We start from the raw sequence: 15,929 nt of genomic DNA, 5'->3' as shown, positions 1-15,929 counted from the left end.
CAAATTGTCTGTATCAAGAGTCCATTTTCCTCAACCTTGGACCAGATCTGACTATTAGTAGCTCGGTCTTACCATTTAAACGTGAGAGAATTAACCACCATCCAAGACTGAACCATAGAATAGAGCCGATTAATCGCCTGCGGATCAGGATCATCAGACAACTCCAAAAACATTTGCAAAACATTGGCATAATTCATATAAATGATGCCGGTGCCATCCAATGAGTCAAATAGCGACCAAATCTAAATATTGAAGAGTAGGGGGATAAACATGATCCCTGTGGAACACAACAAAGTTCAACAGAACATGCCTGGAAGACATCCACCACAACTCTCAAAGATCCAAGGCCCCAGGAAAGACTTAATCCATGCTGCAGCACTCTGGGCATCTAGAGATCTCAGCCAATCTTTTTACAAGTAGTGAATGATCAGCAAGGTCAAAAGCCGCAGAAATATCCAACAGCATAATCAAGGCAGTATAGCCGTTGTCAATGAGGTTGGCCATATTAGATTTCAAGTCGAGCAGAGCAGTTTCTGTTCCATGTTTTGCTCTGAACCCGGACTAGCACCCCTAGTAAATTCTGTGCCTCAATTAACTCCTGCAGTTGCAACAGTTGCACATAGGCAATTCTAAAAGGAATCTTCATCAAAAAGGAACATTTGTTATGAGCCTATAATTATGGGCCACTGCAGGGTCTAGATTATCCTTCTTGAGCAGGAGGGGTAGTACAGGTCTCCTTAAGGGAAACAAACACTTAAATCCAAAAAGGAGGAGTTACTGCCGGAAGGAGGAAGTCAAAGCAGTCCTTCAGAATATGTGCTGGACATACATCACCCAAGCAAGCAGTCAGTTTCATGTTGTTTATACAAGTGAAGACTTGGTCTTCTGAAACCTGACAAAAGGAAAACCTGGGTTGATCTATGGATGGAACACAGGAGATACTCTAGATGCGTCAAATGTCGGAATGTCAAGCAGCTTTTTATGCACAATTATTGCTTGTTGATATTCTGAAAACCCCACACCAGATGAGAGCAGCGCGACCCTCAGCTCCCCATTTTAGGAACTTAGATGCAATTTTGTGCTTTAAAAAGCACGTGGCGAGAGGCTGTAGAGGGCTCTCCCCCACGGCCCTGACGATTCCCGGGCCTCCATTCCCCGCCCCTTGGACCTCTGAGCGGCCCCGATTGGTGCCCTGCACCCTCATCAAGGACACCCCAGGGCAGCCCTCTGCCCGGCAGCCCTTTGGCTAAGGGCCCCTAGGCAAAGGGCGGCTCCAGCAGAGGCGGCTCCAAGAAGTGTCAGCAGGGGAAGCAAAGGAAGCCAGCAGACCCAAACATAACTGAGTGTGGCATGGGTGGGTGTAGAGCAATCACTCTAATCCAGAAAGCCCGTCACTCTACCTTACCTTCCTTATCTTAGACTGCCATAGACAAACAATAGATACCTAGGAAACTTGTGACCTCTGTAAATGAATTATAAATGTTCCCTTGTGTTGCATATGCTAGTGCCACACTCAGGATTCTTATTTTAGCTTGCATCGCATCTAGATAGAAATGTGATTGTTAGCATGTGCCACACTGAGAATTCTGAACCCTAGCCTGCGTCGCATCTAGATAGAAACGTGATTTTGCCACCCTCAAGGCTCTTATTTTTAGCTTGTGCCAAATCTAGATAGAAATGTGATTATTTGCATGTGCCACACTGAGAATTTCTGACCCCTAGCTTTCGTCGCATCTAGATATAAATGTGATTGTTAGCATGTGCCACACTTAGAATTCTGAACCCTAGCTTACGTCGCATCTAGATAGAATTGTGATGGTTAGCATGTGCCTCACCAAGGACTCCTAACCTTAGCTTGCGTCACACCCAGATAGAAATGTTATTCTTAACATGCACCACACCTAGAATTCTGAACTTCACCTTGTACCGCATCTAGACCGAAATGTGATTGTTAGCATGAACCTCACTCAGAATTCTTAACTTTAGCTTGTGTGGCATCTGGTTAGAAATGTGAATGTCAGCATGTGCTGCACCTAGATGGAATCCCATAATAGCTAGGACAGCAATGCCAACCAACCAACTAACAATTCCAACCCTCTGCATACACCTCTCAACCTCTAACCAAAACACAACCATAAGCCTAAAACGCAGCAATCCGCACAAACTTCACAACAATGCAACAACAAAACAAACCACACAGACTTGCACAACAGCACACGACGACTATAGACCGCAAAACACCCCAAGCCCAGCCAACGGACCCAACGGGCTGAGGCTGCCAACATCACATCACCGCTCTCTTGCACTCTTCCAGCCGATTCCCACTAACCCCACCCCCTCTCCTCCCCTTTTCAGAGCCGCCAGAGCGCCAGGGGACCACTTTGTGGTGATAATGTTAAAGGCCATTTGTACCGCGCACTAACATATTAAGAGATTTTATTCACCAACTCGTTTTGTATATCTGGACAGCAGGCATAAGTATCAGTTTTGGCCTTCAGATTTGTCGTTCCCTCCAGCTCTCTAAGGATTAAGAACAGTTCTCTAGAACTGGATTGAGCTTTAGAGATTCTGCGGTTATAGTCAGCCTGCTTGGCTGACAAAAATAGCCCGTTTACAGACTTCCGATAGGAAAGCAAGGAATCAGTACAAGGGTTTTTCTGCCAAGCTCTGTCGCACAATCCTTTCGCTTTCCTGAATTTGATGTCATTAAACCACGTATTTTTATTGGCGTCAGTTTTACGTCACAGAGGAGCAAGCGTTTCAGTTGCCCCATGTAAAACTGCTTGAAATTGCTCAGCTAGATCATTAGTCACCAATCGTATGGATTTTAGAGAGACCTGGCAGAACTAAAGGGGCAATGGCCATGGGGATGAGCTTTTTCAAATTCCTAACCCTTTTCAGGATTCTAGGATTAGAATCACCCAGCAGTGCTGCCATTGAAAGCAGCAACGCAAAAGATATAAGCCGGTGATCAAACCATGGACAGGGATCAATAGAGGATAGTGAGATGTTAAGATTATGGGAGAGAACCCAGTTTACATTATTTCCTTCATTAGGTGTAGCAGTGTTCGAGTTTAATCTCGTGACATACAATAAATCGGACCTACAAGTTGTTTCACTCTTCGGTGCTCTTGAAGCACTGGTTTCCACCAACATTCTAACCGGAAATGAGAGTTGGTCTTCATGTTGTTATTTAGAAGAGCAAGTAACTGTTCTTCAAACTCCAAAGTTATTTCATGGGGTCTATAAAGAATACTAACTGAAGTACTGCGGTCAACATTAAGCTCAACTAGTAGAGACCCAAAACTACCAATCAGCATGGAACTGGAAAAAGGCTTTTGTGAGTCGCTATAAATAAGTGCTATGCCACCATCTCCGATCAGCCGTAAGAATATTATAACCATCAGGAGTAGAGAGTGTAGTCATCAGGAGTAGCGTGTGTAGCTGCATGAGCAGCAGTCACATTAAGCCAAGCCTCGCAAGGGCTAGCATATCCAAGTTTACTTCCGGGATAAAATCTGCTAATTCCACAGCATGTTGGACCAACGACTGTAGTATTTAACAGTCATTTTCAAATGGAAGTTCCTCAGGTTTATAGAAGAGATCCCCAATTAACAAATCAGGTGATGGAAGTACTATCTGAAGGATAAGTGGCATATCTTTAATTGCTTCAGAAGGAAGGATAGTAACATAGGCATCATCAGGCGGTATAAAAGGATTATTTATCCTTCGTAGACTATGCAAGATGTTTGTTCTTGGAGCAGCAGGAGGAAAGGTCACAGGTGGACTTAGATTGTTACAATGTTTATTTTAGCACCAACTGGAGCCCAAGTATATGAAATTGAGGGAGGCAGATCCTTACAAGGTAATATGGCAGGATCAGAGGTTATGTTCAAAACAGATACGTTACTAGAACCAGCCAGAGGGCAACTTGCCTGTTAACAAGTTAATATCTCATGAGCTATACCGAATCGATAGTATTAAAAGGCTTATTGACAGTCTTTGAAATGCTAGCAAAAATCTGTAGTGAGATAGTGTGCAAGCATTAATCGCAGAACGTGCCCAAGCTCCATCCAGCAAAGAGGTGCACAGCGCCACGTCTACATGCACAATCTGACATGGAGACACAGTAAGCTCAGCGTGGGACATGAACAGACCAGAAGCCAAGAACATACAAGATATCCTGATAAGTAAGGGAGCAAGTGTCATTCAGGACACAAACTTTCCGAAGAATTTAAGTCCCAGACAGCCAATACCTTCTGAATTATGCAGAGAAAGTCAGATGTATGCCCGACACGTCCCAGGCACTTGCCTTGCAGACACACCAGCGCTGACGTGCCCTTAGCCAAATATATACACTCTAAGAAGCAGTGCCTCCTGGGCAATATAGTAATCAGTAGAACGGATAGAGAGCCTGCATGAGTGCGGGAATGTAAAATCCAAATTGAACAGTTTAGAGCACTTAAACATTTGTCTAAAAACGGTTTAAAAACGAGTTTCATGGAAATCTGCACTACGAGCAAGGGCACCTTTAAAAACGACCTTGACCAAAGATAAATACATACGTCAGCGTGGGAAGCAACAACCAGCACTAACAAGCCTTTGCCTTGATGGCGCCTAACATCCCTTAGGTTAATACTTGATTAACCCATGTCGTGCATCACAACATCCCATTGGTTGTTATGACGACAGAAGCAGGCTCAAATTAACAAATAGAGGTTTGGTGTTTTCATACAACAAGCATTAAGAGTTGCCAGGCCAACCCAATATTCTGCTTCCAAACACCTTTTCTCCCTCTCTCTTGTTAGCAATGTTTTGGAACGTCTAGTGCAAGCACCACCATTTGCACCGAAACCAACGAGAGCTTTAGAAGAGAACTGGACACCTAGGTAAACAGTCCAAAAGCTTTAATCAAGTCCATGCAACAAGGATAAGCATACTCATCCTTAACACTTAAGGGGTTAAATAAGCTGCAAGTCAAATCAGATTGCTGCTATTAAGGTCTGCAGACTCACCCAAGTTTACAGGAGGTGGGCTTCTGAGATGAGCAGTACGTTTAGCTGGGAGCAGGGAATAGTGATAAGAGGCTTCAAAGCAAAGCTTTTACCTCATCGTGCACATCCATGGAGTGCATTTTTGGTCCAGACTATTAACTTTTACAGAAAATTAGCCCGAAGGTTAGGGGAGTCCAACACACAGGGGACACAAGGGGTCTGCATGTGTACATGTTGTACCGTCCTTTCTTCATTTTCCTCACTGAGGGATATTGGCCGACACACCCTCTTATTGCATGAAAGTACTTTTCAAAAATAGCAAAGATTCAAGAAATGGAAATTAAGAACAAATATTTTTTATTTTATCTACAAGCATTATTTTGGCATTTTCAACTTACCCATGGCGTTACAGACAAGCATCAAGGCCAAAACATAGAAACAGGATAAAAGCAAAAACAGCAGAAGAGAAGTAACAAAGCTCCTCTTTGACCACTATAAATCCCAGGTTGGAAAGGATGACCCTAGGTATTACACAGCAACAAAAGATGAAGGGGCCACATGGGAAAAATCTAGCCATGTCTCAAACAAACAAAACAAAGCCAAGTCTATCCACTCATCCCATAAGAATGTCACATTACATCCTTCACCCTGCCCCAGGCATCGAGATGCAGTGTCACTACAGAGCAACAAAGTGCTTTAAAAAGTAGCTGCCTGAAGACCAACCGCTATCCAGCTTTCACAAAATCAATAAATGGGGACCACACATGCATATAATGCTTGAATTTCCCCAGCATAAGGGCCAAGATGTTCTCCATTGCCAACCCTTGACAAACATTTGTCCACCAGTAAGTAAGCTATCGGCAGGCCCTTGAGGTCTTTCCACTGACTAGTAATTGTCACGTCTAATCGCTTGCAGCAGGTGGGTAATCTGGGATGCTCTCGATCCTGATAGGAGCTATCCCCCCTCTCAGGGTCTACATTGCCCAGCACCAAAATGAACAGGTTCCGCAGGGTGGGTAAGACGCAGGGAGGGTGGAGCCACACACCATCCAGTAATGTCCTTGATATGGGACAACATCTCTTTTTAGAATGTCGTTATCACAGAGTATCCCCATCACATAGGGCCCAGATCTCCCTCCATGCCACAGCCTCTCAAACACAATGGAGAAAGCCTAGGACCCAATTTGCTTAGTCTTCGATACCATTGACAGCAATTTTTAAACGTGTTTTCCCCCCAATCGTGACATCTTGAGGACTTCTGGTCCTCCTCCAGATGTGGTCCCAAAGCCATCTGTTCGAATGGCACTCCCAGTTCCTCCTATCTTTGCACATAAGCAAATCTATCCGACAGTAGGTTCCCTTGCAGGTGCTGGAAGACCTTGGTTACCCTTTTCTTCAAACCCTTGTTGAGGGTCAATTCTAGCTTCTTGGCGCCATACTGGCCGCCTCTAGGGTCCATTTGTGTGATGTCCAATGCCTCAGCTGAATATAAGGAAACCGTTCACCCTCACCCACTACATACACGGCTTTGCATTCATTCGAAGGTCAGTGTCCTGGTTCCCGAATTTAAAGCCGCAAGAGTCGGCTGTCATTGCGCCTCCCAAGCTTCAAATTCAGTCCTAGGCATTCCCAGGGAAAAGTCGGCATTATGTAAAACCGGAGACAACGGGCTCAGGGGCACCCCAAACAACCTCAGGACCCTGTCCCAGTGTTCAAATGTGATCTTTATTGCGTATAGGAGATCCCCCTCCTACTGCCCATGCTTTAATGCATAGAAACGGCAGGTGCACCAAATGTTGGGCTGTAGCTTCCTGTTCAAAGACCTGCCAAATCATTGCCCCGGTTTTGCTACCCAGTCGAACAGATGCGCAATTTGGGCTGCAAGGAATTATTTTTTGATATCCGGACACCCAGACCCCCCCCCCACAACTGAACTGCAGCATTAATGTCCTCTGGATACGTGATTTCTTTCCCCATACATATGCCAATATCTTACCTTGGAGCGCATTAAACCTGAGTGTGGTACTTTCCAAAGGTAAGGTCTGAAAAGCATACAACAATCTCGTGACCAAGGGACCGTAATCCTCCCCTAACCAGGACACCTTTTGCTGTTCCCACAGTTTTAAATCTTCACACGCCTTCCACAAGGCAGGGATATTTGCCTCATAGATAGAGTGAACAGTAGGAGGTAGGGTATCCGGATGCCTTAGTAGTCGATGGGAACCTTTGTTTGTCACATCTGTGACATTCCCTCCATCTGCACGAATCCTCTAGGAAAAGCGAAACATTCAAGCCCTGCGATTTGTCCCCATTGATAGCAAAGCCCGAAACTCCTTCGAACACGCTGAGAGCCTGCAAGGGCGCTGGCAGAGTGGTTGTAATGCTGCTTAGGATCTGCGTATAACGCAATTTTGTGCTGAGACGTGCCACAACGTACTTCCCGAATGGCCTTGTTATCCCCAAATGCACACACCAGTGGCTTAACCGCAAGTGCAAAAATAAGCAGGGATAGGGGGCAAACCCGTCAAGTTCCTCTCTTGATGGCTATCAGGGAAGGGAAGTCTGTTCAGTCTAATTATCGTAGTAGATCTCTCCAAAACCAAAGACACTTGCACCTATCAGATGTAGTCCCAATCTATGGACTCAAATGCCTTATGGGCGTCAAGTTAATCAAACTGTTTTCTTCTATGCCCCCAGTCCATCAGGTTAATCAACCACAAAATGTTATTGCTCGTATCTCGGTGCCCGACGATTCCCTTCTGGTCAGGTCCCACTATAATCGGGAGTGTGCGCATCAGTCTTTCCACCAGAATCTTGGCATAGATTTTCGCTTCACCATTGAGCAGGGCTGTCGGCATGTGCAAGGCCAGATTTTTGGTATCCTTCAGCAAGAATGTCACAGGCTCCGGCATGGACGTAGAGACCCTCTCCCATTCAAGAAACAAGTTGAAAAGCTTAGTCATATGTGGGGTGAAGGTGACACAAAACACCTTAGAATAGACATTGGTGAAGCCATCAGGGCCTAGGGCCTTGTTTACAGACGGCGAACGCATTGCCCATTCAACCTCTGCCTGTGATATTGGAGCTACTAGCTCCTCCCTGCCCTTTTCCATAATCTGAGGAAGCTGGGCATCGGACAGGAAACCAACCTGGGCTGCTTCTTCCCGCAGGACATTTTGGAGCAGGCACCCATAGTACACCTCCACCATATCCAGTTTGTCTTTTTCCTCAGTGAGGACGCCCATCTAGATACATGCATTTCTCCAACCATGCCATTTGTGGAAACATTTTTAAATATAAATCCACAGATTGGATTCTCTTTCAGAGTACAAAAGGAAGATAAATGGTTAAGGGTGCCATAGCAGGGTTTGAAATTGCTGGGAGACATATTGCTCGAGAGCCTGGTTGGCTAAACATCAACAGCTATGGCTCCTGAAGCCAACTGGTGCTATACATTCATACTTACCCGACAATACATCTGTGCGTTTGGAAATGTGTATAACAAAGCAGGAAGCCATTTAAAGAATAATTGGTCATATAAAATTGACAAAGTTACAGTTTGCATCTGATATGCGGAACGCTACATTCCAGTTTCTGGTTCCCCAGAGGTAGCTCCTGCTTACTTAGTGGTGCCAAACACCGAGGAGCGGTTTTCAGCTGCTGCTAGTTAAATCCTTATTTTAATCCTTGCATACACTGGAGACATTTTACAGTCTGCATTCTGGGTATTGCAAGTCCCTCTAGACAAGCAGCAACATCCCACAACCCTCTGGATCAGGCTCTGTAACCTTTCCTCATGATCCAAATGGCCTCCGCCCAGGCCATTACCTGAATAAACACAAGAATAATTATATCTCTCCCTTCCACATGTTGAAGAAAACCACAGCCCTCACTATGCATCACAAAGTAACTTGTAGGTTACACATATTAGATGGTGCAGAATACATAGACACTCGCCTGGCTTGCTCTTACCTGGATGTCGCACAAGAACTCTGAGATCTCGCCTTCTCGCATGGTGCAAATGATGGTCTCCCAGATTGGTAGCTTAAACCTCTTACCGATGATCAGTTCCATAGGCTTCCCCTGAGTCCGGCTGTCATCGATCAGTGTCCTCTGAGGGTCACACTTCAGGGTTCTATAGTGAAACGTCGCCTAGGAGAATGTGCAGCAGAATAGATCAGAAGGAAAGATTAGGGATAACAGGGAAGAGGGAAATGTAAATAGAAATTAAACTAAGGATAGCAAGAGCATAAAAAGAAATTAACAAAGTAACAGATAGAAAATTATTTAAAGGGAGTAAACATGAGAAAATGGACAATAAGAGAGCAGAAATGACAGAAGAAAGAAAAACAATGAAAAGAAGGTAAAAATGAATTAAGGACAAACAATTTTAAAACAAGAAACATAACAGCCATGCAGCAGAACACACCATTCATCATTATCTGCCATTCAGGAAAAGACAATGTATATTGTAAGAAATGCTTGAGCCAGTGTTTAACTACTGGGAACTCCTCTGGTAGAATTTTCTTTTTTTAAACTTGACTGTGCCATTAAAGAAGGACCAATTGCATGCATTTAAATGAAGAAACCAAATGAATTGTTCAGCCTTTGTGGCCCTCATGTATGCTGGAGCCTAGTGTAACAAAATCCCCTGTGACTCTTGCGGTAAAGTTGGGGGTGGGGGGGGCTCCATGACTGCTGAAAGCTGCCACCTGCTACGCAAAGCTGGGGAAAGGGATGGGATGGGGAGGATCCCCTAGCAGACGCTGCAAAATCTACTAGCCCACTCGCATTGGCGAGGAGCTTTCATGAAGGACGAGTACCATTTGCAGGGCACTCTACCCTGCTGGAGCGTATGGGGATGTTTGAAACGTATTTGACATTTACTTCAAACAAACTGTTTGCAGTAAATGGCAGATAAACATTCACTGTGACTTTACTTGGAGTGGCAGCATTGCACCAGATATGAAGTGTGCTCATGGTTACTTGCACCATGTTACGGATAGCGAAGGTAAACATGTTGCCATCTGTTACCATGAGTCGAATGCATTTCTCTTAGGGCGAGTATTAAAACTAAGCAACTCAGCAGGTCTAGCGGGATTTGTAAGAATTTGCAGGGGCTGTCTAGTCAACCCCACCACACCCTATTTAGTCAGCGGAGGCTTGACACAGACTGCAAGAGCACTGCCCTGCCCCTTTAAAGCAAGTCCACAGTAGAGGGACCTCAAAAGCATCTGTACCCTTGCGGACCAACTGGCTTCACAACCTGCCCCATACAGATTTCAAGGCACTCCATGAGATACTTGCAATCCTGTCATAACTCTGGGCATACATGCAGGAGAGGCTCGGGGGTGGGTGACGTTTTCATAACCGAGTGGCTAGGAAAGTGATAGGGGGAGGGAATGTTCAGAGACTGCAGAAGCATTGATTCACACTCAAATAATGAATCCTTTCGTATTCCTTCCTTGCTCTTCTTTCTTTACTGCCTTCCAGTTGGGGAGATTTTTGCAAACACCTAAAGGAAGAACGAACAAAATCCAACCAAAAGGATAAAGCAGTCAGGCTTTACTTCAGGGGTCAGGAGGTTAGTCGACACAAACACAAAGAAAAACACCCTGCACAAGTATACTGAAAAGGATATACACTTAAATAAAGTCACACGTATATATCTGATACGGCAAATTAAGTAGGTACACTCAACATACAATTGAACCAATATATGTTCCATTTATCATGCAACTAGCTGGGATTGATCTCACCAAGAACTATTTCATCTATGAAGATCAAGGTTTTGAACAGATATCTGGGACTGCGATGTGTGCCACCTTTGCACCTAGTCTGGCTAACCTTGACGTGGCACATTTTGAAGACAGTCATTTATTATGCCAACAATCCCCGGTCTGTTAAAATCGATTTGTGGTCCAGGTATATTGACGATGTACTGATGGTATTGAATAGAAATGAGGTGTAACTGAACACCTTTATGAACTGGCTAAATGTCCAGAATAGGTTCCTCACCTTCACAGAGACACACAGCACAGAGGGTATTAACTTTCAGGACTTAAATTTGAAGGCAGCAAATTGAGAGATCAGGAGTACAGTTCAATAAACCAACAGACCGGAACGCTTTGCTTCTTTTCAATAGATACCATCCATCAAGTTCTCCCATTTGGACAGTTCCTCGGATATTGGAGGAACTGTCCAACCTTTGCGACTATGAAAAACAATCCTGTAATCTGGCAGATAAATTACTATGCCGGGGTTACCCTAAACATGTACAAGCTCGAAAAAGAGCCAGAAATATCCCTAGGGATATAACCTTGGAACAACATGGTAGGAGAACAGAAACCAGCAAAACGATCACAGCAGTTCAGTTTTTCGCCAATGGTCAATAAAATAAAAAAATTATTAAGACTTGGCCAATCGTGAATGTAGAACAATCCCTGCTGGAGAAGCCGAGATTTGCTATGAGAAGACTACGTAATCTTCGGGACTCCCTAATGCACACATACAAAGAACCAAAAGAACAGGAACAGAACACCTTATGGAATCAGGCAGCACCAGTAGGCCACGTACCGTGTGGTCAATGTAGTGCATGCCCAAACACAGATCAACATCAATTGACATTGGGTGGAGATACCCTTGGAATAAAAAATAAAAAAAACGTTTCTGCAACAGCAGCAACGTAATATATTTGATCATGTGTCCCTGCAACCTTCGATATGTAGGATGACATCACGCCCTATAAAGACCAGACTGGCTGAACATCGATCCTGCATTCGGACTAAGAAATTGTCAGCTCCAATGGTTGAGCATTTCATTCAGAAACATCATGGCCCAACAGACTTTACATGGACCATTGTAGAAAAAGTTGTTGTACCAAGAAGGGGTGGTAACCTACATAGCCTACTGTTCAGAAGAGAACTATTAGACGGATCAAATTGGTTTAAACAAACAGACCAGCTGGCAAGCACTTGCCACTCTTTGAAAAGTAGACCACCTGTTGGACTCACCACCAGACACGAGATTTCGCTGCGATGTGGGTAACATTTAACACCCATTTACATTTGGTGTACTCATTAGGGGTGTAACAGTATTACTGTATACCGTTCTAGATACTGTGAACAGCTTAATTGAACTATAATAACCATAACGTTGTTTATACCGTTATACAGTTTTAGGGCCTGCAGCTATTAAGTGAGCTTTTCAATCTGATTTGGAAAGGGTGCAATAAGCAAGTGCTCCACATTCTGGATCTTGCACTGTGGGATGTGGCGTTTAACAGACAAGAGCATAGGGAAAGTGAGGCCACATTAGTAAATGCAGCTTTGATGCTGTGACCGCTCTTTCTCTGTGATCAGTAGAGTTGGGTTAAAGATCAGTCGATATTTAGTTTTCCCACCAATTTGAAAGATGGGGAACTACACATCCCAGAATTCAAAGGGGGGAATGAACTGGATGCCCTTCTGATTCATGTCCACAAAAAACATTAGCTCTGTAGACTGTATGAACACTGGGCCTATCAGTGCTTTGTGCTAGTATATAAACTGCCACCCGTGTAGATTTACACATTGGCACTAGAGTTGTTGCTTCAATTCATCCTTAACCTGCCTTCTGCATATGGCACTGGACTCAAGCGGGCAGGACAGATTCTACATTCAATTTGAAGTATCCAGAGCAACGGGGGCGAGATATTTCTCAGGTCTATCCTCGATTTGTGACACCAGCCATGAAAGCATTACTCTGTCTCAACTCAAATGACAAGGCTCCTAATGCGCTCAGACCTGGGTAAAATGGTAATGATGGGGCCACGGTGGTGTGGTGGTCTAGGCCATATTTGTGCCGATATGTATTTTAACTCATTTTCAAAATGTTTTTGTGCCACTATCTTTAAGAAGGTAAATGAAAATGTATTGCAAGAATCAAGAAAGAAATCAACAACGCCCACTGAACGCTGTCCCGTTAGGATTACATTGTCAGTGGTGACTCCAACATCAGACCTTTATAATACATCAGGCAGATGGTAAACAAGCTATAGCGATTTGATCAATATGCAACCTTTCGGTGAGTGTGTGTTGGCTATGACATTTTGACAAAAGAAACACAAATGACATGGGCTTTCAGACCTCACATGAGTGACTTTTCTCGCTTTAATGGGCTAAAGCATTATCAAAACAAACTTTCATGACTGATCGCAGCGAGCGGTCATTATGCCCATGCCATTTGGTTCCAAAATAATGCAGGTCGAGGCCGATTTTCAAAGCAATGACCTGTGACTGAGCAGCAAGCTCATTGCTAAAAATGTGCATTTTAACACTTCCACTAGTCACTCTTTCATTCAAGGTGATCAACGAGTGAGCACCATGAAAGACCAAATCTGCAGCCGCCTTAGATTCCTGGAGGATCAGCTAAAAATGTGCATAGACAAGTTTCAAAATGCTGACAATTTATGACCTTTAAGAAAATATTTTTTAAGATTAGTTAACTCCACCTGCTATACCGCGATAACCATGACAGATCATCATTTGGCAAGAAGGTTATCATACCGCCATAAAACCAATACCGTGACACCCCTAGCACTCATAGAATGAATGAGGTCCAATGTGATGAGTATCTATAGGCAACCACATTGGTACAATATGAGTTACTGGTTTATAAATATATAGGAAATGAGAAGCAATTGGCAGCCCGAGTGTATTCCCATCTAGGAACCCTCAGGTTCACAATATGATGCACTGCCATCATAGATCAGTACGCTGACAAAACAATCCATCATTGATCACGAGGAGGTAAAAGTCAGTGTTGCCCTAAAATGTACATAGGACGACTTAAGAGAATGATCTTGACCCGTCCTCATAACAGTGGCGCGATTTACAGCAACCCCTATAGCAACAAGAACCATTGCCCTAATGTACCATGAGCATGTCTAACAATATCAGTGCACAGAACTCACTTAAACAGAAGCCTGTGGGAACTATCTAAAGTAAAATGGGCAACAATGACTGCTTACATCTATTACCATGTAATGGATTAAAAAATGATAACTTAATAATAATTTCCGAATGAGTACCATCTTGCGGTAACAATTAACAGATGATGCAGCAATCATTTATAACATTTAGTATTAGTTCCCACACAGGTGACAGAAGTCTGGAATAATGGCATGAAGTAAAAGAATTTGCAATAATTGCAGACTACGGACACATGCAGACACTCCAATATGGTGTTTGCAGGTCCCTTATACAATCCAAGCTCACTTGCGCAGAAGCGTCTTTGCTTTGATTCATTGAATCACAAACGAGCCGCGCTGTGTAGCGAAGTCGAGATGAGACCACCCGCTCTCTAAGAAGGAAAGTGGTTTTTCTACACCTTAAAACGAATAAAAGGTAAGCCGCACAGCCCACGAATTACGGTAAAACGCACACCCTGACGAGTGGTTTGGACACTACAGCCCATCCTTTATTGAGATGCTGTAGAGTTGAGACATGGCACACGAGTAATGTTTGCACTGAATGATTAAGTTAAAGAACGAACTAACGTCTTTGTGTTTACCCTGCCGACATTCAGTAAACCTAAAGGATATAGATTGTTGTATCGACCTAGGGTGAATAGGAACGCAAAAGAAACTGCGCCTGAAAAGAATGCAAACAGTCGCCCGATTCCAAATTGATAATGTCTCTGGCTACATACGTAACTTGGGTAAGGAACTTTTATGATTAATAATGGAGAAAGATATTAACAACAGGGACACAAGTTATTGAGTAATGAATGCGTCTTCTCTCCCACCCCCACCTCCCGTTTTCTCTCACCAACAGGTGCGGTGAGCAGCCATTGAAAAAACTCTGATGTCCATATCGACAGCACTATAGATAGTGCTGTGGCCCTTAAGAAAGTGGTGAACCTTTATACCACTGAAACCGGTATGCCAAGACAAACCGTCTCTGAAATAAAAGGACCACTGGGATGGTCACTGCAAGAAGATAAAACCGTACTCTTGCTAAAAACGACATGACAAATTGAGCACATTACCCCTGGTAATGTTGAAATGGTAAAATGATTTCACATGGTTCACTAACCAATGAGGGTTTTCACAAATAAACAAATATTGTATTATTTTTTTTTTCTTTTTAATCGCTAAGCAAGGAAAGAGAATAAAGTAATTAATTAGATTTCACTTGTAAGGCACGTGACACAATGCAATTCTTAAAAGCGTGCCTTTTATAGAAAAAACCTCAGTAGTGACTGATGTACTAGCTATAGGGCAAGTCTTTGATGATAAGCGGCCCATCAGCGCTATGTAAGGTCAGCCACCTCACTAGGGAATAGAAAGAATTGCAAGTTATGCTACAGTTACACAACGGGTAACTTTAAAAAGAAAATCATTTGAATTAATTTGTCGTGTGGTTATGTATAAACAGGACAGGTCAATGAAAACGTTCGCGCCCAACTGCAGCATGTGAGACCACAGTCTGGTGATAGGCACTACACAGTTTATGGATGGGAGGGGTGGGGGCAGTGGGATGCGCAGACACAGTAAAACATTAGATTTACACAGCCACGCTCAGCAATGATCACAATAGTCCTGAACTCGCACATGGTCCCATGAATGATACAAATGCACACCATACAACAAATAGGCTTAGAGGTTTACATGTCATAGCCGTCAGCAAACGCACACAGAGGGTACCAAAAAGAAAGAATATATTTAGGCCTATTTTATCATATTACACTAATCGGCCAGGGATTCCGTAAAACCTTACAGTGGGACAATGTAATCAGTTATTTCATGTTTACAGTAGTGGAATGAAAGACTTTACAAATACATTTAAAATCGAGGGCACATGCTAAAAATCCAGACTCTGGACCGAAAACTCCAGCTACCCAGAGGTGAATGTCCAGGTAAGTACCTGTAAAGTGTCTTTTGGAAGAGTTTCA

At 43.6% G+C, this 15,929-nt stretch overlaps 1 protein-coding gene across 3 annotated transcripts in view; it reads right to left on the bottom strand.

The window, feature by feature from the left end:
* AIP (aryl hydrocarbon receptor interacting protein) overlaps nt 1-15,929 on the bottom strand; it is a 321,509-nt gene that overhangs the window by 272,184 nt on the left and 33,396 nt on the right. For all 3 annotated transcript variants that reach the window (XM_069628969.1, XM_069628968.1, XM_069628970.1), the window contains exon 2: nt 8,967-9,146. In XM_069628969.1, coding sequence (XP_069485070.1) covers nt 8,967-9,146 — 180 coding nt within the window. The remainder of the gene's footprint in view (nt 1-8,966; nt 9,147-15,929) is intronic.

Source organism: Ambystoma mexicanum, chromosome 12 (assembly GCF_040938575.1).
Source record: "Ambystoma mexicanum isolate Mex_15411 chromosome 12, UKY_AmexF1_1, whole genome shotgun sequence".
Taxonomy (NCBI): domain Eukaryota; kingdom Metazoa; phylum Chordata; class Amphibia; order Caudata; family Ambystomatidae; genus Ambystoma; species Ambystoma mexicanum.
The sequence above is the reverse complement of the archived record's forward strand: the minus strand, read 5'-3'. Positions and strand labels throughout refer to the sequence as shown.